Source organism: Boeremia exigua, assembly GCF_020726555.1.
Source record: "Boeremia exigua strain MPI-SDFR-AT-0100 chromosome Unknown C7974scaffold_2, whole genome shotgun sequence".
NCBI classification, from domain to species: domain Eukaryota; kingdom Fungi; phylum Ascomycota; class Dothideomycetes; order Pleosporales; family Didymellaceae; genus Boeremia; species Boeremia exigua.
In genome coordinates, this window is record NW_025763519.1 from 2,469,339 (window position 1) to 2,491,247 (window position 21,909).

The window sequence follows — 21,909 nt, forward strand, 5'->3', positions numbered from 1 at the left end:
CGGACTAATACTTAGAAGTGTTCTCGCCAGCGCCGTTTTGAATGGATATACCAAGCGACAGGGTTTCATTGGCATTTCTCATCGTACACCAGATGTTGATGTTCTGCAACAAGGATCAACATATATCTATTACGGTCAAAGCAACAATTGAACCCTCTACCGCAGCAATCCTACCCCCCCATCTACAACGCCCGTACTCGCCAACCCAGCAACAATACCACCAGCCACCACGTCTGCACTCTCCACACCTACACCACCACCCACCACCACCACCATTACCACAGCCAGGCCACCCAAACCCGGCCTACAACCCCCGGCACCTCCTTACAACCCCGCCCTCGACATGCACACAAACAACACCAGTATCAGTTCCAAACCAACAATAGCAAAGGCGACGGCCTCGACTTCGCGCGGCCGCCGACGCGGGAGGTGCCTGGGCTGCAGAAATGGCGGAGTTTTCTGGGATTGGGGGCCTGAGGGGGTGATCTTACTTTTTGACTCCAACGTGAGAGGCGAAGATACGATGAAGGCAGCGAAGCGTAAACCCGAGAAGCAGCGGTCTCTTACTGCACAGCATTCCAGAGTGCTGCTGGCGAGTAGTGTACACTAGGAAACAGTCGACGCGGAGAAGGGTTGTAGAATACATGTACACTGCACAGCATTACATAGTCATGGACCTCTTTACATTGTGTGCCAGTGTGATACAAAAGTCGGAAGGTATAACAAACACACAATTCCCTTGCGACAGCACGCCAAAATAGTTAACCCAAGATCTTACTACGTCCCTCTCTGTCCTGCCTTTCCAGTCTGCGGGACCGGAAATTGTGGAGTCGTGCAGTGGTGGTGGCAGCGCGGGAACAGCTGCTGTCAGTCGGGTAGTAGTACGCTATGGCTGTTGGGCAGAACACGTTTCCATGGGTCTGGAGACGCATCTAGGTGCATCGTCTGTTTGGGATGGGTGGGCGGCGGTGATGGTGAAGGAGGTGTGCACGTGCGCACGCGCTCGCGCGCCAGACTAGCGCGTTTCGCTCTGGGACAGCGAAATACACTGGGTGCAGCAAACAAGAAGCAGAAGAAAGGGGTATGCGCATACAACGCACAGCAAAGCAAGGGGCCCCGGGACCGCGCTCCAGGACAAGCGCACAACAAGCCGCCCCGCAGTATCTATTCCAGAATCAAACTCTCCCCGTTCCCCATCTCCTGAAACCTTACATCCCTAAACGCGTCGTCGTCGCCTCCCGCGCCCTCCCCGCTCTCCTCCCGCGCTTCCCGCAGCGCCTCCCCCACCGTCCACACCCTGCGCCTCAGAAACCAGCTCACAAACCCCCCGCCCGTCTTCACCTCATCGTGCGTCGCGACCCAGTACCGCGCCCCGAGCAGCCGCTGCGCCAGCACCCCGTTCCGCGCGCCCAGATTCAGCTGCTGCGCCGCCGAAATCCGCACGTCGTGCAGGCCGTGCAGGAACGCGAGTACCCTGAGCTGCGGCTCGGCGTGCGCGATCGCAGACAGCGCCGCGGGCGGGATGCCGTGGGGCGTGTACAGCAGGGCCTCTGCGGCCTCGGGGGCGGCGGCGCAGGGGTCGTCCAGGCCGTCGCCGTTGATGGATAGGCTGGGGCGCTGTTTGCGCGGCGTCGTGGATAGGAAGGGGTGCGTGGCGAAGGTTATGAGGAGCGCGGAGTGGTAGTTTAGAGGGTCTGAGGGCGCGGTTAGGCGCGTTATGCTGAGCCAGGAGGGGAGGGGTGGGAGCGAGACGTCGTGCCAGTCTGTGTCGGAGGTGAACGGGGGCGTGGTGGTTACGGAGCGGAAGTGCGACCAGGAGGATATTAATTTGGCGGCTTGCTGGGAGGGTTAGTATGTGGGTGAGAAGGGGGGAAGGGGGGGTGCGTACTTCTGTGGCGAAGACGGGGACGTCGGGGTGCACCTCCAGTAGTGTGTCTTTGTGGCAGTGGTCGGTGAATTCGTGCGAGATGGCGACGGCGTCGACGAAGGTCTCGTCCGCGGCGCCGGCTCTTCGCTTGCTGCCTCTGCGCATGCCGCCGGCGAGTATCTCGACATGGCGCACCATCTCTTCGACTTCGGCGATGCTCTGCACCGCGCTAGGTGTAGCATGCCATTGCTGCGAGAACCATTTGGCGACATCCGACTGCCCGCCCACGAACCACGGGTCGATCAGGATGTTGTAGTAGACGCGGCTGCCATGCTTGACGGCGTTCGCGGGCCGCGGTATCTGCAGCAACCAGGACGTGTCGGCGTTCAGGTGGTGTAGGATGGGACGGCGCGTTGCGAGTGCTCGGACGACGGCATCGCGTGTTTCGAGGTGGAGCTGTTTTGAGGGCTCGTCCATGGAGGTGATCGGTGTTGGGCGTCACCGAAGCATAACGACGCGTTGTGTATAAACTTGATGATGAAGTATGGCGCGCTAGCGATTACGGGGTGACGCGGTGACGGGATGACGCAGGGATCAGGGTCCAAACTGACTCGTGCGTTGGCGCGAAACAGTCACATCCATCGATCTGTACCTACACGTGTATACACATACTGTGATTCTGATAGCGTAGGATGGGCAAATAGCCTGCAGGTCGAAATCGCAAGGCAACCACGTGGTCATCTGCAGTTCAAATCCAGTCAGAGAACTTCACAGTACTATTCTTAGACATTGAATTAACATTCACTTCTGTTCGATCTCTGTATACTACACGAAATATCCTACCTGCCACTGCCCAGGCGAAGCGCCACAACTTCCCGAAACGCCACGCAATGCAATGATGCGACACTAAATTCCCAAGATGATAAACAAACAGGCGCCAATTTTGGTGGGTACAGACAGGATCATGGGGCAGTCAGTCGTGTATAAAGCAGATCGGAGGGCGCGTGAAGACGCAGGGACATGATCTGGACAACACGCACGGAGGGTTGTCAAGGTGGCACGGAGCCAGCAGATCGGGGTGCTTAGAGACGCAGAAAAGGAAAGAAGCCGGACAACACACGCTGGGTTGTCAGGTGCTCTTGTACCTGTCTAGTTGGAAGGCATGGACTCGTTGTACTTGCGGGAGAATTCCTCGGCAACCTCGGGGCTCTTCACGGCGAAGTAGACAGGCGTCAGGCCCTTGTCTTTGCCTGGCCGTGTGGCCTGTACCATCTTCTTGCTGCCGCCGGCCACGGTCGAGCGGAGGGCGGGCAGAATCTGGTAGTTGAGGGGCGTCGCTCCACTGGGGATGCGGATGCGGATGAAGCACTTGCCGCTGACTTTGTCCTTGAGGATCCACAGAGGACCACGTGCAAAGTTCTCCCACTTCTTGGTCCCGTCGCCCTGGTCAACCTGCTGCTTCGCGAGCGCAAGGTCGATGTGGAAGACAATATCATTCGACTCCTTCTCGTCTGCCGTCAATTGCGACAGATCGACCTGGTCCTGCTTGTCGCCTTCCTCGTCATCCTCGGCCGCCGAGTCCTTAGCGGTCTCGGTCTCCGACATTGGTGTACCGGCACGGGAGTTAAAGACAGAGGAAGGAACGGAGCTAGGGGCTGAGGCGCCGAAGCTGGGGGGAAACAAGGATGATCCAGTTTGTCCACCGAAGTTGAAAAGACTTGCCGATGGAGGAGGCTTTGCTGGGGTAGTCGAGAATTCAGCCGGGGAAGGTGTCGCAGGCTGGAACTGGAAGACTGGGTCATCCTTCTTCTTCTCAGTTGCCGGTGCAGCACCAAACTTAATTGGGCTGCCAGCCTTGAATGTCTGGTCGCCCGCGAATGTGTTCTTGGGGGGTGCAGTATTGGCACCGGCATTCTCAAAGTTGAAGAAGGCGAAGGGCTTGTTTGTGGGTGTCGAAGTCCCATTCGTCTGACCAAAGATGGACGCGGGTTTATCATTCTCCTTCTCAGCCTCGCTGTCTGCATCTTCGGCTCTCGTCATGCGGGATAGCAGACTGCTTTTTCCGCCGGTCGCCTGCTTCTTGCTGATAGCAGCATCCGAGTCCGTCTCAGAGTCGTCCAGCTTGCGCTTCGGTGATGTAGACCCTGCTGAGTCCGCGGTCTGCTCGTTCTGTGACTCGTCCTCACGGTCGTCTTCATCATCATCAGTGTCATCCTGATTGGCCGACGATGGTCCGGAAGACAAATGGTTAAACAGGTTCCCTGATGGGCTCGGTGCAGCGCTGGGCGTATCGAACACCGACCGTCCCCCTGTCGTAGATGGTGCAGGGCTCGCAGCACGGAACATGCTGGGCGAAGCGGTGCCGCTAGCTGGCTTCGCAAGGTTGGCGAAGAGGTTTGTATTGGCAGGTTGCTCTCCGCTCGATGGCTTTGCAAGATTGGAAAACGGGTTTGAAGTAGCTGGCTTTTTACTGACAGGCTCGTTTGCAGGTTCGGAATCAGGGGTAGGCGTGGTAGCACCAGATGCGTTAGTGGAGGCTGGCAGACTGAAAGCAGTGGCAGAAGCGACTGCCTCTTTCTCCTTGGCCAGACGCTCAGCCTCTTCCTTGTCGTATCGAGAGCTCCATTCCTCTTCAGTCTCATCGTCTGAGTCATAGTCGGCATCCATGGCTTTCTTCTTTCGCTCAGCTGCGAGCTGTTCGTATGTCTTCGCGTTCTTGGCAAACGCGGCCATGAAGTCTGTGCTACCACCATCAGAGCTGCCGCCGAATGTCGGTGTGAAGCCACCTGATGAGGCAGCCTTGGGTGCGCCAAACGATGGGGTGAAACCTGTGGAAGCTTTTGGTGCTCCAAATGAAGGCGTGAAGCCCGTAGAGGCAGATGCGGGCTTGGATGCATCTGTGCCATTGGTCGCGCCAAACGCCGGGGCTGCCTTGGGAGCCGCTGAGCCAGCAGAAGCGCTGAACGAGGGCGTAAAACCGGATGTGCTAGGTTTAGGCGCAGATGGGCCAACCGACGCGCTGAATGAAGGAGTAAAGCCTGTGCTTGGTGCACTAGCTGTCGGTGGCTCAACATTCTTCTCCGGCGTGGTGCCCTTGCTGATAGCCTTCGAGAACAGGTTGGATGTTGCAGTGGCGGGAGGGTTGCCCTTGGGTGTAGTTGGGGAAGCAGATGACTTCGGTGTAGGTGTAGAGGGCTCCGCAGGGCGCGAACGCTTAGACGATTCCAGTCTCTCTTCGGGGCTGCCTTCGTTGCCCTTGCGCTTTGTGGAGAGGATGGATTCAGTGCCAGTGACACCCTTTGCCACAGCACGCTGCTTCTTTGCGTTATCGATCTTAGTTTTGAGGGTGCGTGTTTGTTGGTGGTGCCAGATCGACACGGCGGACCAGTCAGCCACGAGCGAAGCATTGCCAATGATGTCTCTGTACTTCATGTTCATAGCTTGGAGTTGGAGGCTCAACTGCAGGATATGGTCAACCAGACGCTCTGCGTCTTGTGGAGCAGGAACATCCTCAAAGACCCAGTCCTTCGGAACATTGAGTCTGCCGATCTTGGGCAGCTGCGGTGACGATGCTGTGTTGATGGCTGGCACACTGGGCTCTGTGGCCCTCTCTTGTGCTGGGGAGGCAGCAGGCTGTGCCTTCGGGGCGCTGAACATGTTGGAACTGGCGTTTGAGGAACCGGGAAGGCTTGCAAAGGGGTTGGACGCCTCTTTAGCAGCAGGTTGAGCGGGTGTCTCCTGGACAGCAGGCGTTGCTTGGGGCTGTGATGGTGTGGGTGCCTCACCGTTTTTGTTCGTCCCGAAAGACTGGAAGGAGAAGCCTGAGCTTGCTTTGGGCTGGGCAGTGAACATTCCTGCTTTCGCGTGGTCGTTCTCTGCAGTCTTAGCAGGCTGTGGTGTGCTAAAACCAGCGAACATGTTTGTCTTGGGTGCCGCGGGTGATTGGAACATAGAGGGGGTGGCAGACTGTTCGCTCTCCTTGGGAGCACTTTCCTTGCTCTGAGGCGCACCGAACATGCTGTTGAAGTCCGGCGCCGGCGTGTCCTTGGGTATCGGAATTTTGGCGAAAACGTTACTGTTTGTGGTTCCTCGAAACGGGCTCTTCTCTTGCTCTGCAGGCTTCACGCTGTTAAATAGGCTTGACTTAGCAGGTGCTTGCTCCTGTGCGTTTGGCGTTTCTGGTGTTTGACCAAAGCTGAACTGTGGTGTGCTTGCAGGTGTAGAGGCCTGTGCCTTTGGTGTCTCTGACGCTTGCCCGAAGTTGAAAAGTGATGTGCTTGCGGTTGCTGACTCTTGTGTCTTCGGCGTTTCTTGCGTCTGGCCAAAGTTGAATATTGATGTGCTCGCAGGTGCTGACTCTTGCGGCTTCGGTGCTTCTTGCGTCTGACCAAAGTTGAACGCTGGTGTGCTGGCCGTAGACGTCTGTAGACTGGCGAAAGGGTTGCCAGCAGCGGGTAGCGTGCTGCCGAACATATTGGTGGAGGGCACGGGCGTTGCCGGCTCTGCAGGCTGTGGTGTTGATGCGCCAAAGTTGAAGTGGCTCGTGGAGTTTGTCGCGGGTGCAGGCGCGGGTGTACCCTCGCTCTGCTTCGCAGCGGTGTTTGCGCCAAAGCCACCGAAGGTGGGTGTCGCAGATGTGCTCTCACTCGGCTTTGCAGCGCCAAAGCCACCAAAAGAGGGTGTAGTCGCAGGTGCTGCGTCTGTCTGCGCTGCTCCGCCAAAGTTGAACAGGCTTGTAGGGGCAGGTGCCGGAGTGCTGGTTGGTGCCGCAGAGCTGGCGGCGCCGAACTGGAAACCCGAGGCGCTCGTGCTGGCCGGGGCAGCCGCGCTGGTCGCTCCAAATTGGAACGAGGTGCTCGCTGGGGCGGGTGTGGAGGTATTCGCGCCGAAGCTGAAGGATGGCTGCGAGGCTGGAGCTAGAGCTGGTGTGGTTGGTGCGGCTGCTGCTGATGAGCTGGCGCCGCCGAAATTGAACGCGGGTGTGGACGCGCCGTTGGTTGACCCAAACATGCTGGGCGCGCTCGACGAGCTGTTTGTGGTGTTCTGCTGGGCGCCGCCGAACGGGTTGCTCGCAGGCGCGTTGCCGAACATGGAGCTGCTGAAAGACGTCGATGCGCCGTTTGTGGCAGGCGCGCCGCCGTTGAGGCCGCCAAAGGGGTTGTTTGTCGAGGACGCGGGCGAGAAGTCGAAGCCGCCAGCCGGGGGCTGGAAGGTGCTGTTCTGGCCGCCGGCGCCGAAGTTGGGGGCGGGAAAGGAGCTGTTTGTGAATGCGCTGTTCGAGTTCGACGGCTGTGCGGGTGGGAAGCTGTTTGTCGCGCCGGCCCCGAAGGCGCCTCCAAACATGCCGCCGGCGGGCGTCGCGCCGTTGCTGTCGCCGCCGCCGATGGGCGCGGACGCCCCAAAGCCGAAGCTGGGCGCCGGCTGACCTCCGCCAAAGTTCACGCTCTGCGAGAGCCCCTGGAGTTTCGCGTTAGCAGCGCGCTGGTGCAGCAGATAGCGAGTCCGCACGGCCTTGCGGTGTGCAGGGCTGTACTTGTCGACCATGGTGCAGGGATGGATGCGATGGCGCGAGTGCGCGTGTGTGGGCGCGAGGGACTTACGGGCGAGGCGCCGCCAGCTGGGCGACGGACCTTTGCCGTCTTGATTCTGCGCGGCAGTCAGCGTGTGAAGGTGAAAGACGCGACATGCGCGCTGCGAGGTGACACGCGACCGCCGGGATCTTCGAGTCACGGTGAGAGCGAGGCCACTTACTTGCGCGCCGCCAATTGCGCTGCGGTTGCCCGCTGCGGGATCTCGGCAGGCTCATCACGCTCGTCGTAGGGGTTCTCCGGACGGCCCTGTCCGAAGAGATTCGAACGTTTGGAGGACATTTCGGCGCCGGTTTGGGTTGACGTGCGGCGATGGTGATGGGCTGGGATGGCAGGAAATGTTTTGACGTTCGGACGGTGTTAGAAGAGGACGTGCGTCGACGTCACGCTAGCCGCACACACAGCCAGCACCCGCCAGTCGATGCATTCACTTCGAGTCGTTGTGATCTCAAGCTGTTGTTGTGATAAACACGCGGTGAATTACTGCTAGACTCTCAAGATTGGACTGTAGTGTTCTAGAGGCATTGACCACGTGCACAATAGCCTTGATGAGGGAGTGCGTTGACTTGTTCTCAGCTCGCAAGAATCTGGATGAGGAGTAATGTCCAAAGACGCTGACTTTGTCTTTTGTCTGTACAGATTCCATCTTTGACTCGTCGAGCAGAAGTGCTCTCTGTTGTACGTAGCGCTGTTATGCGTAGCTCATATGAAGATCGGTGTCTTGTAGCAGGACGGCACTGCTATCTCTGAACCATGAGTACACAGTAACCTGGACGAAGGTCTGACTTGTTGCACTTCACTTCTCCTCCTCATCTCATCACATGTTCAATTATCATCACTGATCCACGGTGTTGCTCTTGTTGGTAACAGAAGAGACTCTGAACTGTCAGCGTAGACAAATACCGCTACTACCTAACTTGGTAGCAACGAAGCATCTATGTCCACAGTCACACGACCAAGATCCCTTCCGTCCAGTTAAGACAAGGAATCATCTATAACGACCGCCGATCATCCTCCGATCAGCTCAAGCGGTGTCGGTGTGAGGTTGCATATCTATATTCAAAACAACGAGTTGAGCACAACGGTTCAGGCGTACCAAGGCCTGTACAGTGGAGATACACGTACCTCGGGCGTCGGGAAAACAACGGCAACAACTTAAATAGAACGAGCATTGATAGTTATGTTTGACGTTTTCAAGTCGGTGCGAATCGAGATTGAGTTCGACGACTGTTCGGCGACGGCTACGACTGTATCAGAAAACGGTAAACTAGAGACAGCTGTAGTAAGGTGAACCGTGCTGCGCTCTGGTCGATGTCGTGACGGTGCAGCGTATGGTAATTTCCCGTAGGCTCGATTACTGGCCGTTGCGGTGTACATGGACAACGCTTTGAACCTCTAGCGAAAGAGCGGTATACACTCGCCATAGAGCAGACCCAGGACAACGTTTCATACCTCAATGCACTGCACAACGCCAGAACCATGGCAAGCGAGCAAACCTAAGGCCGCCGTCCAGGGTTCCTTGATGCGGCCAGGCCCTCGTCCTTGGCCGAACATGCTGAGACGCGGGGGAGTGCGTGACGGCTTGAACCACGAAACGTTCGCACGGGAAAGACGCGGGCGGCCAACATCTGCCGTCAGCTGCGGTTCATGAAACGAGCTCCACGCAGGTAGTCGACCTGGCAACTCGGATGCTGCTCCGCACGTTCTAGCAGACCAAGGCAGCTCGGTGCAGTGGTCCAAGGGCCAGAGTCAGTCGGTGAGCGCGGAGGCTAGGCAAATGGAGTCGCAGGATCGCAAACATGATTCGGCTGGGAGTGCCGCAGCTGCGACGGCCGCCAATCACAGCGGCGGCGAGGCGACTGCTGTGCCACTGCTTGCGCGTTGGAGTCGTCGTTCTGCTGCGACCCCTCAGGGCGACAGCGAATGGGGGTGTGCACGAGCAGATGCGAACGCGACCACGATGGACAAAGCAGCGCGCTGCTCACTGTCGTATCGGCTGGCACGGACGCTGGTGAAGCCGGGGCGCCAGGCGAGAGCCCGCTGCGATTCGACGGCTGGCTCATCTGGGCTTTCTGGGGCTTATCACTGAATCCATGAAGTCGCCGGCTGGCCCACTGGCTCACGCTGGGCCACAGCCTAGCACCCCCACCTGCTTTGGCTGCGGCACATTCTCACCTCATATAAGCAGCGTCCGCGCTGGCCGGTGCCTGTTGAACGTGAGGTTTTCACTCGACTACGCATAAATCGATCGCCGCTGCCGATCTCCCTCCAGCAGCGCATCGTGCCGTGCCCTGCTTCCTGGAACCCCGGATTAGCGACACACCAGTCTGCTAGCGACTGCAAACCGGTGCAGCGTGGTTCCGTCACCGATCCGATCTCTCCGCGGCGCCAATTCCGGTTGATATGGCTGTTGCTTGGTGATTGATGCTCGTGCTACATTCCCCTCCACAACCACTGCTCTGTTTACACCTGACATGCCCTGGTAACACGACGAGTGTCCAGCACACCACCATGGTCCACAGAGCGGCGCATTCGGGCCATGCGCGGCTGCACAAGCGCGGCCACTCGGCCTCGTCGTCGCTGGCGAGCCCGCTGAGCCCGGTTGCGGACGGCGGCGCCTTCACCTTCAGTCGCTCGGAGACGCCGCGGACGACTGTCGAGGAGTCGTGGACCGACCTGCCGCGCCATGTGACGGGCGCCGGCCATCCGCTCAAGATCAAGCCTTATCTGCGCAAGCTGTCGTCCAAGGACGCCAACTCGCTGGACCTGTCGCGCCCGGCCGCTGAGAACGAAGGCCTTGCCAGCCTCGGCATCGCCCACGAGTACCACGGCGCCTACTCACGCTCTATCTCAGACGTCACCTTCAGTCCCGTCAACCCGCGCCATCGCCATACGCGTTCCACCTCGAGCACGTCGCAGTTCTCCACCTCGTCGGCCGGCCTGTCCCGCCCGACGCCCATGCCGGCCATCCGCCAGACGCCGCCCACGACCTACCTGCCGCCCGCGTCCAAGTCGTCGCCCTCGTCACTGCTGGGGCTCGACCACGAGGGCGATGATATCATGTCGGACGAGGAGTTCCGCCTGCGACAGAACGCATACGAGCCCGGCCGCCGATCGGGTTCGGTGTCGTCGGTGCCTGGAGTATCCCTGCGCATCCACAGCAACAACTCAACCACGCGACTCGCCAACAACTACTCCCAGTCCACCATATCCCTGACCTCGCCCGTGGCCCAGGCCCGGTCCCGCGGCGACACGCTCAAATCCATCGACACCACATCGCCCAGCTCACGCACCTCGTTCGACCAGGGCCTGCGCTTCATCCGCGGCGGCCGTGACTCGCCCATCGACGCTGCCTCTCGTGCCGCCTCGATTCGCGCTGCACGCGCAAAATTCGAAGAGGAGGAGCTCGCAAAGGAGCGCCGCTACGAAAAGGAAGCCAATCGGCAAGCCGAGCGCGACTACAAGCGACAGGCTAAGAAAGAAGAGCAGCAGCGCAAATCCGAGACCAATGACCGCGTCGAATACAAGCGCTCCCGCAGCGTCTCTGACTCCAACGAGAAGGCACCCCGCCCTTCAGTCGGCGGCCGCCAGTACTCGGACTACCGCGAGGCGCACATCAACTCGTTGCCCAAGCACGTCAGCACCGTCGACCTCGAGAAAGCCGGCATCACGCCCGAAGTCACGACCAAGCGCGCCGCCAAGGGCCGCTGGCTGAGCTTCATCACCTGGCTCAAGACGCGACTGCTGCGCATGTCTCGGAAGGTGTCGACATGAGGCCGAGGCGGAGGCGTTGCGCCACGTCGCCGTGCAGCACAGCCCGGTTGCGTTCGCGTTCATGCGCGTCACCATCCTCGGGGCCATCGAATCCCAGTAACAGAGTAGGGATGCGATTGGTCCATCTCACTCATCACATCACTCTCATCTCATCTTCAGCACGGCGTTTGGTTGGACGGCCTTTTACGATTCATTGATCATGCTGCATCTTTCGCGAGCATTTCTAGCATATATACCTAGCATTCGTTCACAGGCGCTTGGGAAGGACGGGGCATTCCCCCCCTTGCTACTGCGCTGCTGCTTCTGCGCTGCTGCTTTTGCGCTGCTGCTTTCGCGTTGCTTATTTGCGTTGCTGCTTTTGCATGCTGGGTTTCCAGAACTGAGTATTCTGGCGGCGTTGGGTTTAGGACGGCGCGGATGTATATATGACCGCTTCGGCGATGAGCTCTGGTGAAGACCATTGAGTAGGAATGCTATCTGTTCATGTTACTTAGGTCTTTGTCGTCACGATGTCGCTACGTGAGGTTCATGCAACTATCTCCTGCCGTTCTGAGATGGCAGCAAATCGGGTGACACCAGCAGCCGAATTGCGGGGCTCCCGAAGACGTGGTTCGGTGCAGGGTCGGATATAAGGAACGACATCACGCTAAATCTTGCGCAACCCGAGCTGCAGCACAAGCTTCCCCTCACGCCTCGCTGCTTACCATGTCCCACACTCCTTCATCGTCGCCATGTCGCTGAGCAGAGCATCGATGCTGTCACGAGGCAGCACTCGCGTCGCCGGGCGCGCGCTCGGGCGGTGCGGCCTCACGCAAAAGAGGTGGGCGAGCAACAAGAACCAGAAGCCGTCGCAGGACCCCGACCAGCCGTTCTACCTGCAGCTGCAGGAGAGCATCATGGAGCGCGTGCAGAAGGAGAAGGCCGAGCAGATTGAGATCCAGGAGATGCAGCAGCGTACTGCGCGCGGCAACTTCTGGGCCACGCTCACGGGTAGGCGCCCTCGCGATTGCGGCGACTTGCGATGCTAACGCTGCCAGCCGTCGCCGTTGCCGCCGGCATGGGATACTACTACGGCCAGATGAAGCCGCCCAAGCCCAACACCGCCTCGACCGCGCCGCTGCACTCGTTCCCGCCCGTCAAGCACAACATCTCAGAGGCGAACATGGAGGCTGCCTGGGCCGACTTCCGCGACATCGTCGGCAAGGAGAACGTCTCGCTCGAGCGCTCCGAGCTGGAGTCCCACAGCGGCTCGTCGTGGTCGTCGCACCCCGCGGCCCCCGGCGACGTGCCCTTCTGCATCGTCAAGCCCGCCAGCACCGCTGAGGTCAGCGCCCTCATGAAGGTGTGCCACGAGCGCCGCATTCCCGTGACCCCATACAGCGGCGGCACCAGCCTCGAGGGCCACTTCGCCGCCACCCGCGGCGGCATCTGCATCGACTTCAGCCGCATGGACAAGGTCCTCGCCCTGCACCCCGACGACCTCGACGTCGTCGTCCAGCCCGCCGTCGGCTGGGAGCTCCTCAACGAGGAACTCGCAAAGAGCAACCTCTTCTTCCCGCCCGACCCCGGCCCCGGCGCCATGATCGGCGGCATGGTCGGCACCGGCTGCAGCGGCACAAACGCGTACCGCTACGGCACGATGAAGGACTGGGTCATCTCGCTCACCGTGGTCCTCGCCGACGGCACCGTCATCAAGACCCGCCAGCGCCCGCGCAAGTCCTCCGCCGGCTACGACCTGACCCGCCTGTTCATCGGCAGCGAAGGCACCCTCGGCCTCGTCACCGAAGCCACCCTCAAAATCACCCCGAAGCCCCAACACACCTCCGTCGCCGTCAGCGCCTTCCCCTCCGTGCGCGCCGCCGCCGCCTGCGTGTCCCGCGTCGTCGGCACCGGGATCCCCATCGCCGCGATCGAGATCCTGGACGACGTGCAGATGGCGTGCATCAACGACGCGGGGCAGACGTCGCGCACGTGGCCCGCCGCGCCCACGCTGTTCTTCAAGTTCGCGGGCACGCCTGCCAGCGTCAAGGAGCAGGTCGCGCAGGTGCAGAAGCTGGCCAAGGCGGCGGGCAGCGTGTCGTTTGAGTTTGCGCGCAGCGAGCAGGAGAAGGAGGATTTGTGGCAGGCGCGCAAGGAGGCGCTGTGGAGCGTCATGGCCAAGGGTGATGGGAGCCCTGATGTCGGCGTGTGGACGACAGATGTCGCGGTGCCGATTAGCCAGTTGCCGCTGATCATCGAGGAGACCAAGGAGCAGATCGGGAAGTCCGGACTGTTGGGGAGTATCGTGGGGCATGTTGGCGACGGGAACTTTCACGGTATGTTCAATATCATCAAACCCCCCCCCCCCCCCCTTGTCTATGGAGGGCACACTAACACCTCCCAGCAATTATCCTCTACAACCGCAAAACCGAACACGCCAAAACCGCGCACCTCGTGCACACCATGGTCAACCGCGCCCTCGAACTCGAAGGCACCGCGACCGGCGAGCACGGCGTCGGGCTGGTGAAGCGCGACTACCTGCCCCAGGAACTGGGCGCCACGACCGTGGACGCCATGCGCCAGCTGAAGAAGGCGTTCGACCCGCTGTGCTTACTGAATTGCGATAAGGTGGTCAGGGCGAGGGAGAAGGGGGAGGAGGAGAAGGAGGAGGGGAGGGGGAAGGGGAAGGTGGAGTAGCGGGAGTGTAAAATATATGGTATGGTATGGATTAGGGGGGGAATGAAGTATATGTACACCCCACCCAGTCTCTTTTTGCCCTGTCTACACGATGCTCTCGCTTATTCCGATTTCCGTACGCAGGCAGGCGCTCCTACGCAGTCGAGCGATTTCGCTTCTGCTCGGTCTTTAGCGCAGTTGTCTGCAAGGCAGGGTCGTGTGGGTGTGCGCTAACCACCTGGTAAAAGATCACCGGTCATGGACTACGAAGGGAGAGTTGGAGGACTAAAGAGTGAAGGAGCGATTCTGTGGCTGGTTGACTTCCACGTTGTTGCCCTGCAGGACGGACGTCGAGCCAGATTGATATAGCCAGGGGGGGTGGTAAGGCTTTTACACTACCCTAAGACGCTATGTCTTTGTTGTCGAGGCGGTCAGACTGTAAGAGAAGAGAAGAGAAGGAAAGAGAAGAGCAGGAAGCGTGCGCGGGAAAGAACAGCAGCGAGGCTGCGAAAGCATCGTGGTGGGGCTGTGCTCTGCTGCTGTGTCTCCGACGACTGCGCCTCAAGGATGCATAGAGGGGAATTTTGCCTCCAAATATGCATAGCAATTTTCATACGGTTAAGGGCAACAGGAGGCTTACATGGAGGCAGGGGCCTAGTTGGAGGACAACCAGATACGTTTTCTTTCAGCGACGCAATTCTAATGGAGACAGTCGTAGGTATACGATCCGGCCATGATGGCGCAGCATGTATACCGTATGCATTCAGCAGTCTTCTATCAGCATGCTGATGCTTCCGTCGCGATCCATGGCGCCCTGCGATCGAAAGTTTGCCTTGCCCTCCCCAATGCTTACCCGCAGCAAGGCTATCGACCTGCAGATGTACAGACCGCACTCACAGCCAATGCCTTTTTTTCACCCTGGCTGCAGAACCTTCGGGTGTGCCTGCTTATCCCAGGAGTCTGTTCAGTGCGATTCCTGGCGTATGAAACTAGTATTGCACACTTGGCTTGCAGCTTTGTGAAACCCGACGCGAAGTATGGCCGTACTGTGTAAGAACATTCTGGCATCGACCAATCACAACACACATGTTAGACCGCCCTTTTCAGGCTAGCTCTCTCGAGTCCTTCAGCCTTCCATTATTCTTGAAATTGACGAGCCCCCCTCCAGGAGGAAAATCTATGAATCTGTTCTATCAGCGATTCAATCAGGACCTTTGCCGACCTAGCTACTACTATCATTCCCGCAAGCATGGCATCTCAAGTCCAAAAGCACAAGGCACTCATAGAGCGGCTGTACAGAAAGGACATGGTCGGTCTCACGGTCGAACAAATCATGGAATACATGACTGTAAATCATGATTTGGTTGCAAAGTAAGTGTACAATGTCTTTGAATATAGGGATCTGACCCGCTCTCAACATAAGTTAGCCTTCACTAACTCCGTCCAGCAAAGGGGCGTATCAGCGAACAATTCGGAAACTGAAAGTCAGGAAGAACCGCAAAAAAGACGACTGGAAATGGGTCGACAGGACAAGGAAGAGACGGGCCAAACAAGGCAAGCCGACGAGGTTTCTCTACAACGATCAGATCGTCAGCGATGAGAGCATCAACAAGGAAATCTCGCGCAACGTTAGCACTATGCAGCAAATCACCACCGGTTAGTATGAAGCAGCGACTTCGAGAGAAAGATTGAAGATCACTAATGTGTCTTGCTACCTAGCAACAACACCAAGGACACCAGAGGGATGGGCGGTAGTGACTCCCGCTGTATCAATGACTGCTGTGTCGATGACTGCTGTATCGACGACTGCTGAGTCGACGGCTGCTGCATCAAACACCGCTTCATCGGAAACTGCCACGTCACGGGAACGGGAAACTTTGGTACGTCCAATATCGATACCAGTCCAAGGCTTTGCTAACGTATCACCATAGCACTGTGCGGCATCGCGAGGGCATTTCAAAGTTGTCAAAGAAATGATTGACCGGGGCGCTAGGATCAACTCGATCTCTGACGAAGGGCAGACCGCACTTGATTTGACTTCTGACCCACATATTCGTGAGTTCTTGCTTTTTCATGGAGCACGGGCGGCTCAGAGCATGGAAAACGGACTTCGCCTCATCGACGAGGGGAATATTTTTGAGGGGGGTTCTTCCACCGATGAAGTCGATTCTGACTCGGATGTTGCCACGGACTGCGATGACCAGGAAGGTTTGCACGCATCACCCCACGACGAAGAGAACTTCGAAGACGTGCCACATTCAGCGTCTGCATTCGGTAGCCAACATAATTCCCGAAGTGCCATCAGGGAGGTCCCGGAAACCAGCTTTCCCTCTTTGTCGTTGCAGAATAATACCCAGGCCGCAAATCCGCCCACAGTTCATGGCCTTCTTCCTGGAATCACGGAATCGTTATTTCCAAACAGCCAGGATATGGGCCTTGTTGTCAGTCCCGCTGCCGATTTCGTCAGCGAATCTCCTCATTCCTGGCAGATGTCATTTCCCAAGACATCATTTCCCAAGACACCGGTGCTAGATGATGCATCTCAAGACTCGTGGACTACTCCTCAGATGCCTCGTCCCAAATGGTGAAGCACATGAATGGCTTCATAGAGTTTTTAAATTCCGACGTTCTGGAATTAGGATTCTTGTTTGGTTCATCTTATCTTCTCGGGTTAGCAATGGCATTTAGATATCTATATAACCTTCTGTATCTTTATTGTTAACCGTTTTGCTGTTTGACGCAACGTTGGTACCGACAAAGGAAAACCTGAGATTTGTAGACAGTATGCATTCTTATGTTGATAACTAATGTATCATCGTCAGCAGAGCACATCGCCTCTACGTGCGGATCCAAGACACAATGGTTCCACCCGTACCTGCGGGCGGAATCCGCGACTCTGCCAGGGGGGCAGAAGTAATGCTGCACGACGATATGGCTCTTACACTATAATTGGCTGATACCAGAACGTCGTCCACGCAGTGCAGGCTTTGACCGCTCTTCACATCATCATAGACGCGTCTTGCGATTCGTCAATTCCATAGTATTTTGTATTGACCGGTCGAGTCATGCGGAACTATATACTATTGGTCAGTACCAGAATGTTTTGGTCTGTGGAGTCGCACAGAATGGGCCTTGCAGGCACTGAGCCAGCCTTGATTGCGCTCTGTCGGTGTGAGAATGAGTTCAAAAGCTTGAGACGTCCCATCAAGGCAATCCCGTTACACCGATCATAACGATAAACTTTTCTGCCGCCAATCTCCAAGCTCTTATCAATGACCCTCTCGGTGGAAGCAATCGTTGGGATCGTGGGTGTAATGATCGCTATACCGTCTACCATATACGTCGTCGGACAAGTGGTTGCTTGTTCTCTCACTGAAGCGCCTGAAGAAGGTGTGTCGAAGTTGCGTCTGAACACGGGTACAAAACACTGTACTCATTTGCACACAGCACACGACGTCGAAGTGTTTGGCACACCTGAAGGCGGTCTGACGGCCACCAATCCCGAGACGCATTGATAGTATGATCCATTGGAGTATTTTACACCGCTGGAGTTCTTGGTAAACGAAGATCTCGCTGAACTTGTCCATCGTCATACTAACAATCTCGAAGGAATCTGCTGAAAAATCAGTAGTGTCATATAGATGTGGCCAGGACAGAACGTACTGGGAGGTCAATGAACGCAGTATTTGGCTCTGGTCTGTAGGAAACGTTTCGCATTGGTCTTGTCTCCAGCCGTCGTCAAATCCAACAATTAGCGTGGTCTCTCATATTGCATTTGCGTGCAGTCTCTTGTCAACCACACTCCACCCCAAGCCCGCAAGACGTATATTACTTGTATCCAAGACGGCGAGAGATGTTCCTTCGATTCTCTCGCTTACCCTCAATCCCGCTGAGGAAGGTATTTCTTCTGTTGCTCTTCGCGACGCCAATGTGAAAGGCCCTTCCTATGACTGTACCTCCATTCAACAGACGACTCACCACCGAAAATCGAGTGCGATCTTAACGCATGAGTCATCTGATTCTCAGTGGTTGATTTACTCACCTCAGGAACTGGTGTTCTCACTTTTGGATGAGGGGAGGCCTAAGGGGGTCTGACTCATACATGTGAATGTGGTAAGCATGACTCCAGATGGGTGCACGGGCGTGGTGTATCACGGTATATAAGGAAAGTGTTTAGCCACCAAGTTCTGGTTGTAAAATGAATTAGTTTTGGACATTGGACACGAAAAGGAATTGGACATGTTGACGGACGCAAATTACGTGGCCGAGAACACCACATCCGCGCTCCCAGAAACTGTTCTGAAAGTTCCAGAAACAGCATCGGCAAAGCCGTTGGAGACTATGTCAGAGAACGTAGAGAATATGGGCAAAAACGTAGAGGCAACGGTGGCGACACTCCCCGTTCCCCCCTCCTCTATCAAAACACCCCGTCTCCACCTTGTTCGCCTTACCGACACGTCGCAAGGATCTCAGCACGTCCAGTGGTTTCACGAGAATTGGTCGGATCCTGTGGCTACGAGTTGGAGGTACGATATCTCCTTCCTTCCTTCAATCCTTTCCACTCCCTTCGTCTCAGTACGACCCATACGAACCCCCCTCGGTCTCACCGCTGCTCCAATCCTCTCCTTCAGTGTGAAGGCACACATTTACAGTCACGTCCAAATGCTAAGTTCTACAGTGTGCACGGTGCCACCAAGTCCCTCGACGACAGCCGCGAATGGATGCAACACCTGTTGTCGGAGCTGGACAACTGGTTCTATGCCATATTCCTGCGCGATGATATCAGCACCGACAACGACGACGAGAAAGACGCGCCGATAAACGCCTGCGCGACTTCTAACAAGCGCGAGCCAGTTGAAAACCCAGAAGATAGGCAAAAGACAGACAGCGAATCTCTCCGCCCAGGAACCCTAATTGGCAGCGTCTCCCTCCGCCGCCCTCCCGAACCCGAACTCCTACCCCCTCTCACCTTCGAAGGAGCCAGTGCAGTCGGTCACGGCGCCCCCCTCAACGCCGCCGAGATACAGACCCGCACTGAGGACTTGCAGGACGTGGATCTGCACCTCCGAACGCTGGGGTACGCGCTCTTTGCGCAGGCGTATGGGAGGGGGTATGCGACGGAGGCGTGTCGGGGATTACTGGACGAGTATAGGGGAGTTGTGCAAGAGTGGAGGAGTAAGGTTGTGAGTGAAGCGGTGGGACAGGAACGAAAGGGGCTGTTCTATGTGGAGGCCGGTGTAGATATAGAAAATCCGGCGAGCCAGAGTGTGCTGAGGAAGTTGGGTTTCAAGACTGTGGGCATGAAGGTTTTTGAAGGAAAGGTTTGGTTAGCTGGGGGATGGAGGGGACCGGGGTGGTGGATTACAGGTATGTATATGTAACCTGGAGTGGAGTAGAGGTCGGCAAGCGTCAGAGGCCGTGCCCGGAGACCCACCAGGTAAAAAAAATCTGACAACAATACAACGTCGCAAAAACAAAATACATACAACAGTAGGGATTCCCCAGTGGTCACCCACCTGAGTACTAATCTACCGGTACGTTGCTTAAATAGGGCTGAGCGAACGGGAAGCCTTGTTTTCAACGTCCTGTGGTCGTATGTGAAAGAAATGCCGTTTGGAACAAATATATACTAGCTAGCTACGAAACAGCTCGCAGATTCGTTCCTATGGTCTAGAGGAGCGGCATTCATGTACAGAGACAAAAGCCCTTCAGAAGTGTAAGTAGGACTTTACTACGCCACGATCTCTGTCATCAGATCTGCCGGCCATCGTGGCTGATCTACCCCGTTTCCTCGCGTGCCAACGTTGAATTTCAACTCGACTTTCCCGCCTGGGAACTGAATGATTGGCTTCGGGCAACGCACGTCAGCGCCAATCGCTGCCGAGTGTCGCGTCTCGAAGAACTCAGGCCGGAGCACCACATCTCTCGCGTTCGCATGCAGCATCTTCATGAAGCGCGGCAATGTGTAACCCATGTTGTGGTAGTGTCGGAACACCTGGCGTCCGTTGCGCGACCACACGTCGTCCCAAACCGCAGGTGGGTATTCACCGACGCTATTCACTAGCCATTGAGAGTAGTAATTCAGCGCGACCTGTGTTGTCAGTAACGCACATGACAAGTCTCGGAAGAGGGGGAGGGGACTCACATCAACGAGGTAACTCCCGCCTTCATCGCCACGCCTTAACAGCGCATTCAATACCGCAATCACCCCCGAAGTCCCCGTACAGAAATCCGAGTTGGGATATACCGGTGTTACGGGTTCTTCGTTTCCCATCGCCTGCCCAAACGCCATTGACACGCCACAGCACGCATCGGATATCTGCTGCCACCCACTGCGCCCCTGCCACGGCCCCTGCCACCCATAGCAATTCTCCCTGACCACAACAAGCCCTCTCTCCCTTCCTCGCGTCATCTCCAGTAGGCCCTCAGGTGAAAACCCGTACTTGTCCAGCACCCCTGGCCGATAGCCTTGCACGACGACATCAGCGTCGCGTACAAGGTCGCGCAGCGCCTCACGGCCAGCCTCGGTGCGGAAATCCAGGTGCGCATTCCATTTGCCCCAGTTGAGGTCGACATGTAGACTGCTCATGTCGGTGATATGCGGGGCGGTGACGCGCATGACGCTTGCGCCGAGCTCGGCAAGGCCGCGGGTGAGTGCCGGGGCGGCGATGACACGGGTCAGGTCTACTACTTTGAGGCCAGCGAGAGGGCGCGCGGGAGAGGTATGTGGGGACTCGGGCCACCAGGTGGGCAGCTGAGTTGAGGAGGGGTGGGCATGGATATCGTAGAGGGCGATATGGGCGTTTTGCTTGCCGTGGGGAGAGGCGCGAAATTCGTCTGCGGTCCAGCATATGGTGCCGGCTTGCTTGAACTTGTCGGTGGCGAGACGCTGCATCTCAGGGCTATCGATTGCGGCGACCGCGTCGGCATATGGTTTGCAGCTTTCTTCTGGTGTGGAGGTAGCCTTTTCGTGTGGTAAGCCGAGGGAGTCCTGGGTTGGCTCTGGGTTCATGGAGCCGTGGAGGTGGAAGTATCGGCCGTCCTTGCAGCGGTAAATGTTCGTTGCGCTGGCACGGTACAGGCTCGAGGTCTGTCCGTGCAAGTCGGTGTTTTTGAAGTACTTGTCATACATGGTGTTGTTCTCGGACCCAAAGCCTATTGCCTCACCGGCAGGGTCGATGGTATTCAGCAGTATAGACATGAAGAACAACTGAGCATGATCACTAGCTTGTTAGCGTCCCATCCGCAAGATTAGGTAGGCTGACCAACGTGTTTATCACTGCTTCTTGCGGTTCTAAGCCGTATTTGCGCGATAGAAGAACGTTGATCATGCTCGCTTCGAGGCCTTTCAGCGCGGAGATGCTTTCTGCAAATCGCCAGTTTATCGGGATGCTAGGCTTTGAGGTCCCCTCGAAACGAACTTTCGCTGCTGCTTCGGCAATACCCTTTGGTAACGTGGGCGCGATCAGGGAGTTGTTAAGGATGCCATTGTCGAATAGCCGTTGAGTTTCCTTAGGAACTGAGTAATCTTCCACGCTCTTTGCAGTTCCATTGATGGCTCTGGTGCCGTTTGTGTCGCCGTTCACGCCGCTGATTGCCATTGTTCTTGCCTCGAAGGCTGCTTCGTGCCGAAGTCAAGAATGCCAAACATCGCCGACTTTAAGTCCCTGCTCTGGCCGTCTCCACCGTCTTCGGATGCCCGCAGTCATCAGACCGCCTGGGACTGCTTTTCCGGTGACACATCGGCTGTATGTAAGTTGGTCGACGTCGTTGTCACTTACCACCTGTCCTCGGTCGAGTCGTAGTATGCGACTCGGGGTTCTGGCCAATCGGATGCATCCCCCTCCCCGCATTATTAGTTCCCTGGGATGGGATACTCAACTTATGCCGAAGAACAGGCAAACAACAAACTATGAGTCGCTATTGATAAATGTTGTAGTTGCTGTGGCTGCTGTTCTCGTACCGGTCCTGTTTGACTATTCCTTTTCACTCACCACCTCTTGCGAATCAACCAATAGACTTAAC

General features: G+C 57.0%; 6 protein-coding genes across 6 annotated transcripts; 4 read left to right on the forward strand and 2 right to left on the reverse strand.

Moving 5' to 3' along the window:
- Positions 1–674: 674 nt before the first annotated feature.
- Positions 675–2,568, reverse strand: C7974DRAFT_386354 (uncharacterized protein). The gene is made up of 2 exons (XM_046141052.1): positions 1,889–2,568; positions 675–1,839 (listed from the first exon to the last, which is right to left on the reverse strand). The coding sequence occupies exons 1-2, from the start codon at positions 2,342–2,344 to the stop codon at positions 1,165–1,167; spliced, it is 1,131 nt and encodes a 376-aa protein (XP_046001885.1). The 5' UTR covers positions 2,345–2,568; the 3' UTR covers positions 675–1,164.
- A 7,398-nt stretch (positions 2,569–9,966) lies between these two features.
- Positions 9,967–11,229, forward strand: C7974DRAFT_301349 (uncharacterized protein; the record flags this gene model as incomplete). The annotated part of the gene is made up of 1 exon (XM_046137847.1): positions 9,967–11,229. One exon carries the CDS (start codon positions 9,967–9,969, stop codon positions 11,227–11,229), a length of 1,263 nt encoding a protein of 420 aa, XP_046001886.1.
- A 672-nt stretch (positions 11,230–11,901) lies between these two features.
- C7974DRAFT_328596 (uncharacterized protein) lies at positions 11,902–13,869 on the forward strand (the record flags this gene model as incomplete). Its single annotated transcript, XM_046139034.1, has 3 exons — positions 11,902–12,219; positions 12,267–13,544; positions 13,613–13,869. Coding segments are annotated over exons 1-3 (1,794 nt in total), but the record flags the coding sequence as incomplete, so codon positions are not given.
- A 1,167-nt stretch (positions 13,870–15,036) lies between these two features.
- C7974DRAFT_112528 (uncharacterized protein) lies at positions 15,037–16,575 on the forward strand. Its single transcript, XM_046135014.1, has 4 exons — positions 15,037–15,255; positions 15,332–15,540; positions 15,604–15,764; positions 15,816–16,575. Exons 1-4 carry the CDS (start codon positions 15,134–15,136, stop codon positions 16,470–16,472), a joined length of 1,149 nt encoding a protein of 382 aa, XP_046001888.1. The 5' UTR covers positions 15,037–15,133; the 3' UTR covers positions 16,473–16,575.
- A 1,402-nt stretch (positions 16,576–17,977) lies between these two features.
- Positions 17,978–19,265, forward strand: C7974DRAFT_447726 (GNAT domain-containing protein; the record flags this gene model as incomplete). The annotated part of the gene is made up of 2 exons (XM_046145648.1): positions 17,978–18,410; positions 18,563–19,265. Exons 1-2 carry the CDS (start codon positions 18,124–18,126, stop codon positions 19,263–19,265), a joined length of 990 nt encoding a protein of 329 aa, XP_046001889.1. The 5' UTR covers positions 17,978–18,123.
- A 345-nt stretch (positions 19,266–19,610) lies between these two features.
- Positions 19,611–21,651, reverse strand: C7974DRAFT_351885 (CoA-transferase family III domain-containing protein). The gene is made up of 3 exons (XM_046139496.1): positions 21,154–21,651; positions 20,030–21,107; positions 19,611–19,975 (listed from the first exon to the last, which is right to left on the reverse strand). The coding sequence occupies exons 1-3, from the start codon at positions 21,483–21,485 to the stop codon at positions 19,616–19,618; spliced, it is 1,770 nt and encodes a 589-aa protein (XP_046001890.1). The 5' UTR covers positions 21,486–21,651; the 3' UTR covers positions 19,611–19,615.
- Between the last annotated feature and the right edge of the window lie 258 nt (positions 21,652–21,909).

Coding starts and splice junctions, on each gene's coding strand:
- C7974DRAFT_386354 (XM_046141052.1), bottom strand. CDS start 2,344: ATGGACGAGCCCTCAAAACAGCTCCACCTCGAAACACGCGATGCCGTC. Junction 1,840..1,888: donor TCCCCGTCTTCGCCACAGAA/GTACGCACCCCC, acceptor TAACCCTCCCAG/CAAGCCGCCAAATTAATATC.
- C7974DRAFT_351885 (XM_046139496.1), bottom strand. CDS start 21,485: ATGGCAATCAGCGGCGTGAACGGCGACACAAACGGCACCAGAGCCATC. Junction 21,108..21,153: donor CAAGAAGCAGTGATAAACAC/GTTGGTCAGCCT, acceptor CTAACAAGCTAG/TGATCATGCTCAGTTGTTCT. Junction 19,976..20,029: donor GCGGGAGTTACCTCGTTGAT/GTGAGTCCCCTC, acceptor CTGACAACACAG/GTCGCGCTGAATTACTACTC.
- C7974DRAFT_112528 (XM_046135014.1), top strand. CDS start 15,134: ATGGCATCTCAAGTCCAAAAGCACAAGGCACTCATAGAGCGGCTGTAC. Junction 15,256..15,331: donor AATCATGATTTGGTTGCAAA/GTAAGTGTACAA, acceptor AACTCCGTCCAG/CAAAGGGGCGTATCAGCGAA. Junction 15,765..15,815: donor CACGGGAACGGGAAACTTTG/GTACGTCCAATA, acceptor GTATCACCATAG/CACTGTGCGGCATCGCGAGG.